General features: G+C 40.9%; 1 protein-coding gene across 1 annotated transcript; it reads left to right on the top strand.

Annotated features, from left to right (window-relative positions):
- The first annotated feature begins 743 nt into the window (after window positions 1-743).
- On the top strand, window positions 744-18,444 carry LOC113423194 (killer cell lectin-like receptor subfamily B member 1B allele C). The gene is made up of 6 exons (XM_087954374.1): window positions 744-942; window positions 10,107-10,205; window positions 13,721-13,897; window positions 14,861-15,015; window positions 15,409-15,515; window positions 16,415-18,444. The coding sequence occupies exons 1-6, from the start codon at window positions 852-854 to the stop codon at window positions 16,524-16,526; spliced, it is 741 nt and encodes a 246-aa protein (XP_087810500.1). The 5' UTR covers window positions 744-851; the 3' UTR covers window positions 16,527-18,444.
- Window positions 18,445-18,838: the final 394 nt, after the last annotated feature.

Raw genomic sequence — 18,838 nt, 5'->3', positions numbered from 1 at the left:
GGCTGTACTTCCTGAGAATGCTCAGGAAGATAAATCTATCTCAGCATCTACTTCTGTCCTAGTACCGCAGCACCATTGACAGTGTCCTGACATACGGCATTCTTGCATGGTATGGGAGCAGCTCTGTAGCAGACAAAAAAGCTCTACAGAGAATCATTAAAACTGCCCAAAATGTCATTGGGCTCCAGCTACCAGCCCTGGATGACCTCTTCGCATCTCACTGTTTGAGGAAGTCGCACAACATTCTCAGAGACTCTTCCCATCCTGCTTACAATCTTTATGAACTGTTGCCTTCTGGCAGAAGATACAGAACAATTAGAACTCGGACCACATGTTTTCTGAACAGTTTTTATCCCAGAGCTAAAATTGCACTTAACAATGAACTTAAGGACCATCATCAGTGAGTTGTTGGGCAGTATTACTTGATCTGTTGTGTGGATGCTTGTGTGTTGAGTCTGGTCTCTGGGTGTTGTGTGAATTTCGCTATATGTATACTGTGTATATACATATAATGACAATAAAGAAATCAATTCAATTCAAAAAGGGGGAGAAATTAACTTTTAATCTTAGTTTCTTTTGCAAATTGCAACAGTGACTCTTAGCTTCATTTGCACTGTTGTCTGGAAACCACCTAGAGAAGAACACATTTTATTTCAGTCATATTCTCTAAGAGATTTTCCTCCTTTCAGCGTAGGAGCACCTAACCACAGTTGTACATGAGCAAAGAGAATATACTTGCCACTTAGAAGTAATAGGGAGTGTAGATCAACAACACTTCCGTTACTCATATTCAGGCGTATTAAGAACGCCTCACTTACAGCTAGCCCATCTATTTTGGGTTGCAGTTGACCATGGATGCCGGTTTGGTCTATGCGGACATCAAATGTTCTGAAGATTCCTCATCCAGAAGAAGTTCAAATGTCGTTGTGGTTCAGCAGGCAGGTAAGTTCATTTATTTCAGGACAGCCTCTCAGACTGAGAAAGGCAACGTACTTTGAAAGGTCTTCTTCCATTTCAGCCTTTTTTTAAATGTACAGATGATAAGTAGAAGTCCACACAGGCAGTAAGGAGTAGGGTGCAGATGGGAAACCAGATTTAAGTTGTCACTCGGCTGCAAAGTTCATTTGTTGACTTTGAACCAGTCGCAATATTTCCCAAGTCAGTTTCTTTCCAAAGATTGTTGCTGTGCAGATAACAGAGGGGTGATGGGTATTTGGCTTGTAGAAAAAGCATGAGCTATAATGCAATACTGAGTGTAATAACAGAAGCAAGTACAATATCCGAAATATTGCACACAAGACTGGCTCTGAGTTGTTGCATCTTCTCATAGAGAAAACAGGAGGAAGTTCTTCGCACTGGATGTCCCGTAAGCTACCTTTGCTCCCAAGTAATTGTAGAAAAGTTCATCACAGCTTAGGAGCCCTTGATGAACCCAGTAAGACAGAGCATTGCAGATCTCGGTGCTTTCAAAAAACTAGGGTTGCGTTGTTTTGCCAAGTATGAAACATGAAAGATCTCTGGCAATGTGGATCTCTACAAAAATCTTGCAGGAATGCAACGGGGACTATGTATCAAGTACAATTTGAAGGGAGTTCTTTGTTTGTTAGCTTTGTGCTAAGAGATTGGCGCATTTTATTATCCTGTGGTTTTCCAGACACAATTCTAAGAGCTGCCAGCCGTTGCCTCTAAAAGGTTTGTGTGACTTGGAACCATAGATTGTTCTAAATGTCTGTTCTTCATCCACCCACGCCCACCTCACACAAGAACTTTGATCAAAAGGCAGTTCAGTAGAGATCTTCCTCTCTATCTTCTGAGGAAGCTAGAAAGCTTTTGTTCTTTTTCTTTAATCTCTGTCCGTTCAAAAATTGGCTCTCTGCTGCTTTCATTACAATTGTTTCACATGTACTTAGAGATTTTCAGTCATCCAGCTCCTGTTTGTCCCAAAGGTGCTTTATCAAGAGGCAACTGGACTTTCTGGTTTATTTTTATTTTTTCTTTGAAGACGTTTCGCTTCTCATTGAAGAAGCTTCTTCAGCTCTGACTGGATGGTGGGGAATGGAAGGTTTTATACTCCTTACTTTGTAACACTTCCAAGAAGGCTCCACACCCATTTGCACCACTCAGGTGACTCTGATGACACAGATAAACCACCAGGTGGCCTTAACGACCTGCTAATAGAATGCAAATGACCAGCTGTCTGCAAGGAGTATAAATCCTTCCATTCCCCATCAACCAGTCAGAGCTGAGGAAGCTTCTGGGATGAAAAGTGAAATGTCTTCAAAGAAAACAATAAACCAGAAAGTCCAGTTGCCTCTTGAAAAAGCACCTTTGGGACATGTGCTCATTTAGTTATTAAATTTATACACTGCCCATTGTACTTTGAGCAACTCTTCTTGTACATTTATTATGATAAGATTAGGTGATTTGAGAGCCACTTATCTCTCACAGTTTCCCCTTCTCCAGTAAGATCATACAGAGTGATAAACTGCATCAGAGTTCTGGGAAGTAAATCTTGTCACCTATAGAGCCTGTCTTCTAGAACAGGGGAATCAGCTGGTAGCCTGTGGGCTGGATGCATCACGCACAGGCCCCGCCCATCTCAGCTCCCCAAAAAGGAAAAAAAAATGTCACAATACATCACGTGATGGCAACGTGACATGGCGAGTTTGACACCTGTGTTTTTTTTTTTTTAAATAACAGTTTTATTTAAGTTTTCACAAAACATACAAATACAAATAAAATATCTTTTTTTGACAACAGCGTGGCACCGGGTTATCACTTCTCCATACAGACATAAACTCAATACAGACTTATCTTATACATTCTAATCCATATCTTATAACTATTTTCACAATTTTTTCAATAGCTTTTCCCTTTCTTTACTTCCTAAAGCCTTATTTTAAATTATCTCATTCCTTTCTTAATTCAATTCCATATCTTTTTCTAGTTTTAAAAATCTTTCTAATCAATGTTTTTATACTTTCGTCTGTCCTGTTTACAATTTCATATTATCTTTTCTCATAAAACAAATTTTCCCCTGTAATTACTGGACTGGAGTGTAACACCTTTGTATCTTTTTTCAAATCTTATTTAAAAATTTAAGTTACATCCTTACAGTTATAACATTCATTTTATAACCTCTATTTTATAACACATACCTATTTTCAATCGAATTCTGCTTGGTAAATTCCCTTAAAATACACACTAAATTCTTAAAAGAAAAAAGTATATATGTATATATATCTGGATCTTTGGTTATTCGGGTTTTCTCCCGCGTAAAATTGGAAGTATCTAGGCGACGTTTCGATGAAGTCTCATTCATCATCTTCAGGCTTGTGTCTTCGGCTCTGTGCTTCTCAGAGTAAGCACCTATAGAGTCTGTCTTCTAGAACAGGGGAATCAAGCTGGCAGCCTGTGGGCTGGATGCATCACGCACAGGCCACGCCTACCTCAGCTCCGCAAAAAGGAAAAAAATGTCACAATACATCACGTGATGGCAACGTGACATGGCGAGTTTGACACCTGTGTTCTTTTTTTTAATAAAAGTTTACTCTGAGAAGCACAGAGCCGAAGACACAAGCCTGAAGATGATGAATGAGACTTCATCGAAACGTCGCCTAGATACTTCCAATTTTACGCGGGAGAAAACCCGAATAACCAAAGATCCACATACAAATACCCGCGAAAACCTCAGAAAACAAGTATATATATCTGCGTATATATGTATAACAATAGTAAATGGAATAATTATTCTATTCAAGTACAATCTTTTACATTTCTATTTCTTTTAACAAACATTACCTAGTAATATCAATTGTCTTTTACTTTAATCATCTATATTTCATTTTATATTTATTACTGTCTTTAAATAAAAAAAAAAAACAATAGTTATTAACAGTAGTCAATAAAGTTATTATTCTTATTCAAGTTCATCTTATCAACTGATAAAAATCTTCCGTGTTTCTTTTCCGTTTTTTTTTAAACGTTCTTTTTAAATCATTGAGAGCCTTATTCTCTTTACAAACAAATATTCCACTACACATTGGTAGAATTTTTTTCTATCACTTTAATCATCTAACATATTATATAACAATGCTATCCCATGCACCTTTGCAGAATTCTCTCCTTAAGTTAAATTTTAACCATTGTCTCTGTGTCTTTTAAATGGGTTTATAACTTTAATTCTTCTACGTTTTTCCTGTACCTCTATATCTTGTTTCTGTCTTTTGTAGCTTCTTTTCCTTTCCCTCTTCCCTCTCTTCTTCTCCCTCCCCTCTTTATTCCCTTTTCTATCTGATTCTCCCTTCTGTGATCCTCCCTTTTGCTTCTTCCTGATATTATGATTACTTTTCAAATTACTCTTTTTTTTGGTTATTGCTTCAATACTTAAGTTTTTAACTTCCTTTCCCCCCTTTCCCTTTTTTACCCCGCTTAAAATTGCTTGGTCACTGAAGATGGCTTCTTCGTTGTCCCGCCCTTCTTGTTCTGCCAACGTTTCTTTGTTGTTTTTCATAGTTTAAGATCTCCATTTCTAAAAATTGAAATACGAAGCCAAAAGATCCTTTTCCATTTTGTGCTTCTTCTTTTTGTTCTTAAAGTCTCATTTTTAACTCTTCAAGGAGTGATGCCATTTAAAAAAATTTTAAACAACCCCCAATTGATTTTATTTTATTTCATTGGGATCCTCCATCCAAAGTTCCAGGAATCATCCAATAATCCAAAACTGTTTCTTGCTTCTTTTCTCACTTCTCACTTTCTCTTTCTCTTTCCAGGGGCTTTGTTCTCTTGTCAGCTACAATGTATCTTTTGCAAGACTTGTTAAAATTCCACTATCAATTTTTTTAAAGTTCCAGGTGGTCTCCTCCATTTTCCAGATTCCACCCTCTTTTTTCCTTTTTTTTTCCTCCACTGCTTTCTTTTTCTTTTTTAAAGAAAGTTTTTAAATTATCCAAGAATCTTTATCCCTTTGACACTTTATTTTCAGCTAGAAATAGCCTATTAATATCAAAGTGGATTAGTATCAATTTCTTATTCGAATCTCTTCTTCTTAATGTTCCAAGTCAGTGAAAACTGTCGATGTTAGAGGGGAAAAAGCCAATTCCATTTCCTTTCCCTTTCTTTTTTGCAGTTTAAAATCTTTTTAGGAATAGTATTAGTCTTTAAAATTTAGGTTCCAGGTACCTTAAATAGATGTTCTCCATTCAACCCGGTCAGTCAAACTTTCTCCTTTAAACTTCCTCCTGCACAATCTTGTCCGGTCGGGTTCTTCTTTGAAGTGGCCATTTCTGACCACCGCTGCAACCGCCTTTGGGAAAGGGAGTAATGGCCAGCCAAGGAGGAGAGATGCGGCTCTCCTTAACCCCGCTGACGGCTCCCACTTCTTCACCACCTCTATGGGGTGGCTTCAGCCCCGAATCCAGGTGGCTCAGAGTGCTCCAGCAGCGAGCACGGATCAAAACTGCGGACGGTTTGGGCTTCTTCGGCGACGACACCCATGTTCTAGAACATCATCATCCCAGAGTCTGATATGGCTCCTACCTTGATAATATCCTAGAAACCCCTGAAAATCTGGCTGTTTTTCCAATAGCAATAGTACTTATGTACACTCCATTGTGCTTTACAGTACTCTCTGGATCAGGGGTCGCTTATCTTTTGGACCTCAGAGACCATCAAACTCATAATTTTAAGTCCCACGGACCAGAGATCCTGGGAAAATCCCAAAAAAGTCTGCAGGAAAATTCCCCACCCCGTTTTCCTACTGATCGATCATTCTTTATTTGGGATCGCAGGATACCATCTCCAGCTCCATTCTCAGGAGACAGAGAGAGGGAGAGAGGGAGAGAGAGAGAGAGAGACTTTTGGCTTCATGCAAGGAAAGCAACAGATGCAGCAGAAGTCTTTCTTTCTCTCCCCCAGAAATGAGTCTTTATGAGACTCATCATGCGGCGCAGCCTCTTGGAGCAGGATGCCTTGCAGGGTCCCAAATACTCATTTCTGGCAGAAGTTTGGGGGAGAGAAAGAAAGACTTTTGCTGCCTTCCTTGCATGCAGCCACAAGCAAGAAAGAAGCGGAAAGAAGCAGCCCAATGGCCAGAGAGGCACGTGGGGCGAGTGGAGCAAGTCCCCCCCCCTCCCCTCACTACCTTATGTTGTTCACAACGCAAGCGATACAAGCCTTGTGTTTCCACGGGCCATGTGGGGGTGCCTTGGGGGTGACATTTCTCTGCAGACCACCAAAATTTTCTCGCAGACCACCAGTGGTCCCTGGCCCACTGGTTGGCAACTACTGCTCTGGATGGTTTCTACGCTGTGCGCACAATTATTAGGAAAGTTGTCTTTTGGAGGATTGATTTTATTATTGAACAACTACAGTGTTCTTAGTCAATCCAAAACATTACTAAACCTCAAACCTGAATATTTAAGAAAGTAAAAGTGAGAGTTTGGGTTTCTTAGGAGAATATGTGTGCACAATTATTGGGCAACTATTAGTGTGCAGAATTATTATGCAACCAAATGAAAAACCAAAAATTTGCCCATCTCACTCATTTATTTGCATCTGTTAAAGTAAGAATAACAAACAAACAACTCAAAACATACAAATAAACATTTGTCCCGCCCTATGACCAATATAATTACCCTTCTTTTCAATAACAGACGCTGTTCAGAGAAGTGTACTGTTTTCCTTCACCATGAATCTCCCATTTAAGAAGACGCCACAAGTTTTCAATTGGGTTTAGATCAGGTGAGGAAGGGGGCCATGTCGTTCTTCTTTCATCTTTAAGGCCTTTACTACTTAGCCACGCAGTGGAGTACTTCGATGCATGCGATGGAGCATTATCCTGCATAAAAATCATGGTCTTCTTGAAAGTCACAGACTTTTTCTGTACCACAGCTTGAAGAAAGTGTCTTCTAAAAACTGGCAGTTGGTTTGGGAGTTGATTTTGAGTCCATTTTCAACCCGAAAAGGTCCAACTAGCTCATCTTTAATAATACCAATCCATACCAATATGCCACCTCCACCTTGCTGGCTCCTGAGTAGAAGTCGAACCCTGGGCCCATTACTGATCCAGCCACAGGCCCATCCATCTGGTCTGCCAAGAGTCATTCTCATCTCATCAATCCATAAAACCTTTGAAAAATCTGTCTTCAGATATTTCTTGGCCCAGTCTTGCCACTTCAACTTATGTGTCTTGTTCAGTGGTGGTTGGGTTTCAGCCTTCCTTACCTTGGCCATGTCTCTGAGCACTGAATACCTTGTACTTCTGGGCACTCCAGGTAGGTTGCATTTCTGGAATATGACAGCACTGGAGGACAATGGATTGTAGGTAGCTTCACATTTGATTCTTCTCAAATCTTTGGCAGTTAATGCGCATCTTTTTTTCTCAACACGTTTCTTGCAACTCTGCTAACTATTTGCAACAAAAAAAAAATTATGGTTCTGTGATCACGCCCCAATATCTTAGCAATTTCAAGAGTGCTGCAACCCTCTGAAAGACTTTTTACAATGTTTGACTTTTCAGAGTCAGTTAATTCTCCTTTTTTGGCCCATTTTGCCTGAGGAAAAAAAGCTGCCTAATAATTGTGCACAGCTTGATATAGTTAAGTTTAGTTTAGTTTAGTTTAGTTTAGTTTATTGTCATTGCACCTCATACAGTGAAATCAAACACCATCTTCAGTGCACATAATGACCATGAAAATAAACACAAACACGCATCCTTCACTGTTCACACATTGAACCGGAAACCCCCGATACCACACTAACACTGCACTATACAGCAGAATTCAAAAGAGCTACTGCCCTGGGGTAGAAGCTGTTTTTCAGTCTATTTGTCCTTGTTTATATTATATATATATGTTTTTATATATATAGGGTGTTGATCTCCTTAGGCCACACCCTCCCTCATTACACAAACACACATCACCTGATATGCTTATAGACAATAAGACAGGGGTGTCAAACTCATGTCATCACATGACATATCACGACTTTTTTTTTACTAAATCAGACATGGATGTCGCCAGTGTTTGACGCATCCAGTCCGCAGGCCACGAGTTTGGCACCCCTGCACTAACCAAGTTTATACAGCTTGGAGATGGAAAATATGCATAAAAAGTTATAATAACTGCAATTTGTGCACTAGTTACACCCTCTCCTGGACTGACAATCCCTTTGCACGGTCATTCATGCCCTAGTCACTTCCCATCTTGATTATTGCAACTCACTCTACATGGGGCTATTCTTAAAGATCATCCGGAAGCTCCAATTGGTGCAAAATGCAGTGGCCCACATGGTTCTGTGCAGACCTCGGTGTGGATGTTGCCCCCAAAACTGGGCTCTTGCTTGGTGTCAAAGCTGAGCGAAGTCACCAGACACAAGGTGTGATACAAAATTATGCTTTTATTTTGGTACCAAGATATAAGGACCTTGGTTTGAAAGCTAACCTAAGGGCCCAATTACAATCTTATAGCAATTTTTATAGTCAAGGGGTGGTCACATTCAGCCCTTTGCCCTTCCCCTAATAATGCATGCATAACAGATAATTATACTGGGGGGGGGGAAATCTGATATTCCGGCATGTCTCCTTAAATGCATTCAAATTTTAGTTCAAAATTCACTTTATTCAAACTCTTTTGAAATCTCAAGTTCAATCAACTTAACTTGGCATATTAGCAAAAACAAGAAGCTAAGAGAAATGTAACTGGAGAAGAAGTCATGCATTTCATCCGAGCAAAATTTAAAATTCTTTGTCCAATGCAGAGTGCAGTATAAACAGCAAAATAATTTGGCATGTGTTGATTTATGAGCAGCTCCTAGAAATTGTAATATAATGTTATTTCTGTTAACCCTTAATGGACTTTGCTATTCAATAGAAAGGAACGATAGAAATTGGGTAAGATATGAAATGAAGAAAATGAAGAAATACTTGGCTATATTTTAAGGAATAGTAATAAGCTATTAATGTATATTATACTTGCTTGGAATGAAAAGGGAGGTTTCCTATTTTTTCTTTTTCCCCTCTCTTTTCCTTTTTCATTTATTCTGTAGTTGTCTAAGTTTTACTCGTATAATATAATCTTTAACACAATTTTTTTGGGGGGAATTTGAATATAGCCAGTACCATTGTTTGGAAATTTATTTATTTTAATATATTTTATGTCCTTGCTATTTACAACACAACTATGTACAATTAACATTTAAATTTAACTATAATTTCAACTGGGAAACTATGAGCATCTTAAACCCAGCTAAGTCTAAAAACTGTAGGGAATTCCTGGAAACCTGGCATTCAGACAAATTAGCCATCAATAGGCATATCAATATAAACAACATTTGTACATCATTCAAAAGAGACAGTCAAAAACCTAAAAAGGAAACATCTCCTCAGCTAGCAATCAAGATACAAAGAAACAGGGATTAACAACAGAATTAATACCACACCAATAATCAAGCAGTAAACAATACTCCAATTAAGGAACTACTAACTCAGATAAACAATCAAGCCCTAAACTACAGCTTAATCAAGAAACTAGCAAGAAGAAAACAACACTCCCACCAACACTGACAGGGCAAGCCATCATATATAAACAGAGAACAAATCCCACTTCTTTTGGCACTGATGATGTTACCTATTTCAGTAATGAAATGTCTGTAAGAAAACAACAAAACTCAGAGCACCAGGGACTCAACAGTTCAACCCTGAGCTGCAAATATTCTTTTCTATTGGTAACATTTGGATTAACTAAAATGGATTAAAAGCATTAAAAAAAAACCTTAATACAGGACAAAATGCAGTCTGCTGGGGAATACATAAAAATCAAAATAGCAACCATTCAAGTGAGTCATAAATCACCCTGATTCAACAGTTTTTTAAATGATATTTTTATTCATTAAATAAAAAAGCAAAAATGAAGAAAAGGGAAATATCACATGTCCAATGGAAGGTCAAGGAGAACATGCCGAGCTGAGAGATTCAATAACTTGCCTTTCTAATATGACTTTGTTATTATTTAGTATTTAGTCAGGTGATCTGCAAAATACATAAGATAAAAGCTCCAATTCACTTAGGTTAGAGTAATGTTCCAAATGTTTCTGTTTGAATTTTGCAGATCACAGAATATGCCCTTCTTGGCATTGGATTGTTCTGCGGCTTTCCTGCACTGGGAACGTTCTCTTGATGGTGGCTGTGATACTGATGGGGGTTTATGGTAAGTATTGTAGGAGGAGAGAGCATGACGAAGCTCCATAAGTAAGAATCAGCAGACACCCAAAGATTCAAGGATCCCTTCTCAAAGAAGCGTAAATAAGACAGGCCCAGGGTTTTCTAAAATATAAAATACAGTGGGCCCAGCCCTTTAGCATCCATCAAAACTTGTCTCCTCCCCACTCAAGTTAAGGAGAGTCCTAGGTTGCATCAACAGAGAGATAGTATCAAGATCACATGAAGTGTTATGATCCCTTTATGCTGCATTAGTACTGGGTCTAGTTTTGGACACCACAATATAAAAAAGATGTTAAGACTCCAGATAGAGTGCAGAGAAGAGCAACAAAGATGATTAAGGGACTGGAGGCTAAAGCGTACAATGATCAGTTTCAGAAACTGGTATATGTCTCATCTGACAAAGAGAAGGACTAAGTGACACGATAGTTTTCCAAAATCTGAGGGGCTGCAAGAAAAGAGGGGGTTGACCAGAGGTGGTATTCAGCAGGTTCTGACCAGTTCTGGAGAACCAGTAGCGGAAATCTTGAGTAGTTCGGAGAACCAGTAGCGGAAATGTTGAGTAGTTCGGATAACCAGTAGCGGAAATTTTGAGTAGTTCGGAGAACCAGTAGCGGAAATGTTGAGTAGTTCGGAATACCACCTCTGACTGGCCCCGCCCCCATCTATTCTTTGCCTCCCATTGAGTCTCACCTGATCAGCTGGGTTTTCTTTTGTTGTCCTGCACAGGAGAATGGAGGTGGAAAGCAGGTTAGTGGGGTGGGGAGGGAATGGAGATTTTACAGTATCCTTCCCCTGCCATGCCCACCAAGCCACACCCACCAAGCCACACCCACAGAACCTGAGGTAAAAAAATTGGAATCCCACCACTGGGGTTGACCTGTTCTCCAAAGCACCCAGGGACAGGACAATAAGTAACGGATGGAAGCTTATCAATGAGAGATCCAACCTCGAATTAAGGAGATGTTTCCTGACAGTGAGACAGTGGAATGTCTCACCTTTAGAAGTTGTGAATGCTCCATCTTTGGAGGCTTTTAAGAAGAGATTGCACAGCCATTTGTCTGAAGTGGAGTAGGGTCTCCTTCTATGAGGTTGGACTAGAAGACCTCCAAAGTCCTTCAACTCTGTTATTCTAATCTAAGCTGAATTGATCCGGAGTGGCCACAGGTGGGAGAATCAGACAGAAACCAATGACCTAATAAATCACATTGTTTACATTCAGTGACCAAATCTTAAAGATAATATAGCTGCTATTCTGACCCAGTAGGATGGGATAAAGGCTATTCAGGAGGGATTATTAAAAATATTCTGATGTCATGTTGTAATTTGCACCTTGTTTACTTCTTTATCATTGTTTGCAGACTTAATACATTTATGTTGAAGCTACAAAGTGATTTGATCGCTTTAAGTGAGCCAGATTTTTGGCTACAACAATGTAAAATGGGGCAATCCCATCTTCACATTTGACCCTCCTTACAGACAAGCCTCTCAGCCTTTCTCCTAATCCAGAGGTGTCAAACTCAAGACCTGGGAGCCAGATCAGGAAACAGCAAGGGACCAGCCTGCGGTGCCTCTGCCAGCAAAAACAGAGCTCGGTAGGGCCACATGTGGCCCTCCTGAGCTCTGTTTTCACTTGCAAAGTGTTGCAGGAGGCCTGTCATGCCCTTGTTGGAGTCTGATTCTGAGGGGGAGATTGAGCAGCTGACAGGGAGTGGGAGTGTGGCTCTGGTGGCTGTGGAAGAAATGGGGGAAGGGCACAGTCCGGCTGGGCATTCAGAGGAAGACCCAGGGCCACCCCCTCTTCATCTTAGGCCAATGGTGGCTAACCTTTTTGGGCTCCTGTGCCAAAAATTGTGCACACACTTGCACACTCACGCTCACGTGCCAGCACCCACAAGGCAATGCACACCCCCCATGCCCCCTATGCATGCACACACAATCCCCACTCTCACCGCTCCCTTACCTGCACTGCGCCTCACAGCTGATTTTCAGCTGGTTTGAGGCCTTTTTCGGCCTCCCAGAGGCTTGAGGAAGGCTTCTGCAGGCTTCTGCAGGCTTTGCAGGCCGAAAACTAGGCACTTCTGGTATTTCCGGAAAAATAGGAAGTGACGAAATGGGCCTTGTTTTCAGCCTGCAAAGCCTGCAGAAGCCTTCCTCAAGATTCTGGGAAGCTGAAAAAGACATCTAACCTGCCGAAAATCAGCTGTGAGGCACGCACATGTGCAGTGAACTAAGTTTGCCTGCAACTAGCATGCCGGCACAAATGGCTCTGTGTGCCACCTGTAGCATGCATGCCATAGGTTCACCACCACGGTCCTAGGGCATGCAGGGAGGAATGGAGGAGCAATGTGGCTTACAGGAGAGAAAAGGGCCCTGATCACTTTCATTAGTTGCAGCTGGGAGAAGAAGATATAAGAATGGCGTTTGCACACAGCACCTTGCTGGAAGCAAAGTGTGCATTATCTTTGTTAAGGCTTATCTGGGTTTTGGCATTTTCCCAACTGTGTGTCCTTCGTTATATTTTGGAATTTATTATCTTGGCCTGTCGTGTTAATTACTTCAGCGTGGTTTATTAGTTTTTTTTATTTCTAATTTATCTGTACTTTGGGTTCGGATTACATTTTTCCCCTTTGTAGACTGTTTTTGGAAGAGTTTGATCTCCAGCCAAAGATAACTGCATATTGGGGGCCAAGTTGGAGGTATTAATGGGAATTTATCTACTTTTGTGACTTTGTTATTTTTGTGCCATGCCCTGGATCATCACAAGGCCATCACAGCTGAAAATGGAGCTCAGGAGCCCGTTTTCACTGGCAGGGCGCTGAGGTCACCACAAGCACCCCCGAAACAAGTGATGCCAAGCTTGCCAAGCCCATCCTGTCCACGCCCTCTGGGGGCTCCCAAGGTCAAACACAACCCTGATACAGCCCTCAATGAAATCGAGTTCGACACCCCCGTCCTAGTCCATCGTCTTTTTCCTCAGGCTCTCATCTTGCTTAGTAAAGAGGTCAGGAAAATACAAACAATTGCATGGTGCTTTGTGGTCTCTCAGTTCGTTTAATGAAGAAATTGCCCCAAGTGAAAATACTAAAGAAAACCAGTTTGGTGTAGTGCTGAAGGCACTAGTAGAAGCCAAGAGTTCTAATCCTGCCCTAGACACGAAACCCAGTTGGGTGACTTTGGGCCAGTCACTCCCTCTTGGCCCAAGCCACATCACTGGATGTCGTTGTGGGGAAAATGGAAGAAGGAAGAAGTATTGCGTGTGTTCCCTGCCTTGAGTTATTTATAAAAATAATAAAGACAGGATATCAATAAAATAATAAAATAAAATTTGCGAGAAGCTATCAAAAGGTGCTAAATGGAGCTTTAGTACTGATTGAATATTATTATGAATCCCTGGCAGAATCCAGATGGGAGTCTCTCTTTATTCAGAATACAAATATACAATATTTATGGTATTGTGCAGTTTTAATTATGTAACTATAATTCTGGATTAATGTTTTATAGGCCTGAAGTGCAGTTTCTCAACAGCGACAAACAGAAGCTCACAAAACTTCCAGGAAATGACTGGAATTTCAAATGCACATCACTGTAAACAAAATGAAAACAAAACAAACAGCCAATTACAAAAATTCAGGACTTGTCTAAGGCAATATTTGTGTGAGCCTACAAATGCGCCTGCAGGTAACTCTTTCTATTTTTAACTAAAATGTTCCTGTTCCTGAAATGTTCCGTTATAATTTCTCATAAATTTTTTATCCCCAAATATGCCTGTCATCTCTTATTGTTGACTGATTGTTTCATTGCATTTCTGGACTACTCATTCACCCTCAAGGAGGTATCATCATCCTACTCTTAATAGCTCTTTCGGGCATGTCCGCCCAAGCCCCTTTCTCAGAACGACAATCTATCTACTCGGATAGAGTTAGGACCCACTATATTCAGGCAGTGATAAATTTGAGGAAGTCGCCAAACACAAAAAGAGAAGCAGAGAGAGGGAGAGAATTCTCATAGCTATGCTGCTTTTAAAAACCCTACTAAGACTACACCTGGAATATTGCAGCCAATTTTGGTCACCATGCTGCAAAAAATATGTTGAGTCTTCTGAAAGGCCGGACTCTGCGTCAAACAAAGGGGCCGGGTTTGAGGGGGGGTTTCCTCCCCTCCCTCTTTTGGGCAGATTTACAAACAAAGGGATGGGAACTTCAAGCCAGGTGTGCCCTGCAGCCTCTGCCTTGCCTACCCTCACCTGCAGCTCTGGGCAGCAGTTCGGCTTTCCCAGCTGGCTGCGACCCCCGATCCCCGCCTGCCCTTTCCTTCCTCCTGCGGCTGGTGGCAGAGAGGAAGGCGAGCCAGGGTTAAGCCGCTGCCACTCAGGCCCCTCACCCAGTCCACGTCATGCTCCTGTGGCTGCCAGCTTTTTTAAAATGTCCTTTTAAAAAAAGGATATGCTAATCTATGCAAAGTCACCATGAAATTGAATGAATAACCCTGCCTAACCCATTAAAAATTGTCATATTTTTAAATGGGATCCCCTCCTTAGCTTTCCAAGTGACTTTAAAGTGCTTGAAATATACCTGTAGAGTTGATTACAAACATGCTTTTTTTTTCAAAAAAAGAAAAGAAAATATTTGTTTTCCTTCCTAGAGAATGGATCCTGCAGTGTGTGCCCTATAACATGGTTTCCATACAAAGACAAATGCTACTGGATTTCTAATTCAATCCAGTCCTGGAACCAAAGCTACAAGGACTGTGTGGCAAAAGGATCTCAACTGTTGATGATTTCTGATACAGCAGAACAGGTAAAAGAATCCATTGCAGGTGAAGAATCCATAACTTTCTTAGTTTTTCTATTTTAATTTTAAACAGGAATATTTCAATGGATGGGCTAGCATTTCCCAGCAGGCTTCAGGTGATACTTCCGAGAAGTGGCATCAGACAAATGAATACATAGTAGGGACTTTCTTGACTGATCTTACTTTGATGCTTATTTGTCATCTATTCTATTCCATCCTTTTCTACCTGAGGGATAAATGGATGGGACAAAATTCTCCTGCTAAGCATCAGAGGCATAATTGGCAGGAAGTTGGGGATCTACTTGGGCGGCTAATTCATCTGGTGAAATTTAACACAAACTCAGTAATAGGACATTCCAACAGCCATCCTTGTAATGAAAATGAAATGATGTTTTACAGGAATTCATCCAGAACAAAACAAACATTAATACATGGATTGGGCTCAAATTCAAATTGCCAGAGAAGAAGTGGATGTGGATCAACGGCTCACCATTAAACCATACACTGTGAGTAGTAATATCTTTCTAGTACAAAAGAAACCTGTAATATAGTGATTTTTTTGCAGAATAAAGTAAAAGATCGAGAAAGAAATCTAGATAATATAGATATCTAGAGTCTCTATGGAATCTAAAAGCATTTTAAAATGATGATAGGGTCAGCTTTCTCTTCATTAGGGAAGGAACCTCTTCATAAATGAAGATATGTGTGTCCCACGATTATGTTGCAGGATCCAATCTGGGTCAGTTACCAGGACCAGAGGTTTAGTCTACTGGAATGTACACTTTGGGCTATTCTGTGTGTGGTTTTTATGTGGTGCCTTCCTATTGGTTGATTGGTCTGTTGATGGCCAGCAATTGGCTGTTGTTTCCTTGTGCTTCTAAGTACTCCTAACTACTTGGCAGCACAAGGAAACAACAGCCAATTGCTGGCCATCAACACACTAGTCCTGCCTTAGGCATGAAAGCCAGCTAGGTAATCTTGGGCTAGTGACTAGTCCCTCTCTCTCAGCCCAATTCAACTCACAGGGTTGTTGCTATGGGGAAAATAAGAAGTTGAAGGAGTATTGTATATGTTTATTGCCTCACATTACCTATAAAGTAATAAAGGCAGGATAAAATTGTAATAATAATATTTTGCTTCCATAACTTATTGCAGTCCCGACAACAAAGTCTCTGGTTTACTAAACGTAACATATTTATGGAGGACTCGCCTTCCTTTATATTACCATTTTGTATGTGTTTGAGTGCATTTATGTGTTTGTGTGTGTGTGTGTACGCGCGCGCATATGTGTGTGTGTGTGAGAGAGAGAGAAGGCTGTAGAAGGCAGGTGTCTTTGTGGGTGAACAGATGGCTCTTGTTTACCCTTTTTTCTAAACTGAAAGTGTTTTTCTCTTTCCCCTCATAGATACCAAACTTCAGGGGCTATCTGTGGTATTATAGGAAAGAAGGGAATCGACTCTGATATGTGCTATACAGAGAATTACTGGATTTGTCAGAAACTGTCTGTAATCATCTGAGGATTTGCATGCAGAATTAAAAAAAACAAACTCTCCCCCCCCCCCCCTCAAACTGTGCGCTGCCTTTTTCAGCAATGGCTGTTTCACCTCGGAGCAAAGAGGGGCTATCCGAGGGAAGAACCACTAAAATCCTCATACCATTCTCTTGTATATGAGAAATGAAGCATAAAAGGAAGTGACTTCTAAATGAAGAAGATTTTGCTGGTTCCCCACAAAATTTGTGAGCGTGCTCCTATTATATTACTTTAAAAAAAATAGTTCACTACAGTGGTGGGATTCAGGAAAATTTATTACCGGTTCTGTGGGCGTGGCTTGGTGGGCGTGGCAGACAAAGGATACTGTAAAATCCCCATTCTCTCCCCACCCTACTAACCTGCTTTCCAGCTCCGTTCTCCTGTGCAGGGCAACAAAAGAAGACCCAGCTGATCAGGTGGGACTCAATGAGAGACAGAGAATAGATGGGGGCGGGGCCAGTCATAGATGGGATTTGCAGGGTCTCCCAACTACTCAAAATGTCCGCTATTGGTTCTCCAGAACTGGTCAGATCCTGCTGAATACCACCTCTGGTTCAATACATGAAATAAAATATGTTATAGTTAAATTTTTAAATATAGCCTGTCAAATGAAAGAGAAACCTGTGGTTACTTTTAGAGATTTTGTAGTTGTTTCTGTATCTATTTTTATGCCTCTCAACACACAGCACCTTCAGTTTTTGATGTATAATTTCCATCTTATTCTTCCCGCATTAATTTTTGAGACAGAAAAGGCTTCTCTATGGGCAAGCTGTTCAGTCAAGCTGAGCAACACTGGAGTCTAACTCCCCATCATTTCTCCCCATTGGCTATCCATGAAAACTAGGATTCCCTATTATTGTCACCCATCCCTTTAATAAATAAAAAAATTAGCATTATACAGGTAGTCCTGGACTTGCATTCATTTAGCAAACATTTGAATTTATAACAATGCTGAAAAAAAATGGCTTATGACCGGTCTTCACACGTATGACCATTGTAGCATCTCCATGCTCACGTGATCAAATTTGGGCCTTTGGCAACGAGCATATTGCAGTGTCTTAAGAGTCACTGGTTGTCAAGCGGGGAAATCAGATTTCCTTAACAAGCATGGTGATTTGCTTAACAGCCATGACAAAAAAAAAGGTTGTAAAGTCAGATGAGAATCACATTGTTTAGTAACTGAATTCCAGTCGCAATTGTGGTCATAAGTAAAGGCCTGGATACTATACACCACCTGGAAACTATATGTCATAGATGTCACACATTTCACATGATAACATTATAGGAATCTATTTTTTGTGTCAACCGCCCCCCGCTCCCAAGAACCACTCCATCTTTAACTCCTGTAATAGTGCTGCAGAGGAGGGAGAACTTCCTAATTTGTTGAAACCATATTGATGCGTGGGAGCCTAGAGGTGAAGACGCTCGCCTCCCACTTGGAAGGTTGAGAGTTCCGTTCTAGGTAGCAGCGGATGTTTCTCTCTCAGGGCACAAAGAGGAAATTTCTGCTGCAAATTCCACATAGGCATCAGGAAAAGTCAGTGTATGGGAATTGGATAGTTAGGTAGCAATTGGGAGCTGTCCCCTTAAGGGAATGCATCATGGTAAATGTAGTTAAGCTATCCTGGGAAATGTAGTCCATGTCACATGACCACATCTGTAATCCTGATTGGTCACTAAATCGACCCTCGATGGGTTGGGGGAGGTTTCCTCACTCTTGGCTAAACTCACAGACTCGTGGTAACTGTTCTATTTCTATCGCTACAAGATGGGAAAAAGGGAATAGGAGATAACTATCTTTTTACCTACAAAACAGATATGCAAAGGATTGGTCATTAAAGAAGAACTTCGTCACAAATGTGAGTTATGAGGATACCTGATGAACCAATAATAAAAACTTTGTACGGATGTTTTGTTGAGTTTATCTATCTGCATCTGTACAGAAGACAAAATCTACCACTGTACAGAATACAGAACAAAAAGCATCCAGCCAGTAAACACTCAGGTTCATTCAGTTGCTCCGACTCTACCTTGAACGAAGAGATTATAGCAGGGATGGCTAACCTTTTTGGCACCAAGTGCCCAAAGCGCATGCACACATGTGCGCATACACCCAAAATACATCCGTCCCGCCCCCCGCACATATGCACACAACCCCCTCACCCCAGCACATGCATGTGCAACCCCTGTACCCTTGCACAGGTGCGCACAACTCCTGTGCCCTGCATATGCGTGACCCCCCATGCCCCTGCACATACGCATGCATCCCCTTGTGCCCCCATGCATGTGTGCACAACC

Source organism: Notechis scutatus, chromosome 2 (genome assembly GCF_049901735.1).
Source record: "Notechis scutatus isolate UNSWTSFEM ecotype Mainland chromosome 2, rNotScu1.2, whole genome shotgun sequence".
Lineage (NCBI taxonomy): Eukaryota > Metazoa > Chordata > Lepidosauria > Squamata > Elapidae > Notechis > Notechis scutatus.
This window is presented reverse-complemented; position numbering and strand designations above follow the sequence as displayed.

What these genes read in the sequence shown, in the direction of transcription:
- LOC113423194 (XM_087954374.1), top strand. Translation starts at nt 852, where the DNA reads ATGGATGCCGGTTTGGTCTATGCGGACATCAAATGTTCTGAAGATTCC. An exon ending in CGTTGTGGTTCAGCAGGCAG is followed by an intron (nt 943 to 10,106) that starts GTAAGTTCATTT and finishes TGAATTTTGCAG; the next exon opens with ATCACAGAATATGCCCTTCT. An exon ending in TCACCATTAAACCATACACT is followed by an intron (nt 15,516 to 16,414) that starts GTGAGTAGTAAT and finishes TTCCCCTCATAG; the next exon opens with ATACCAAACTTCAGGGGCTA.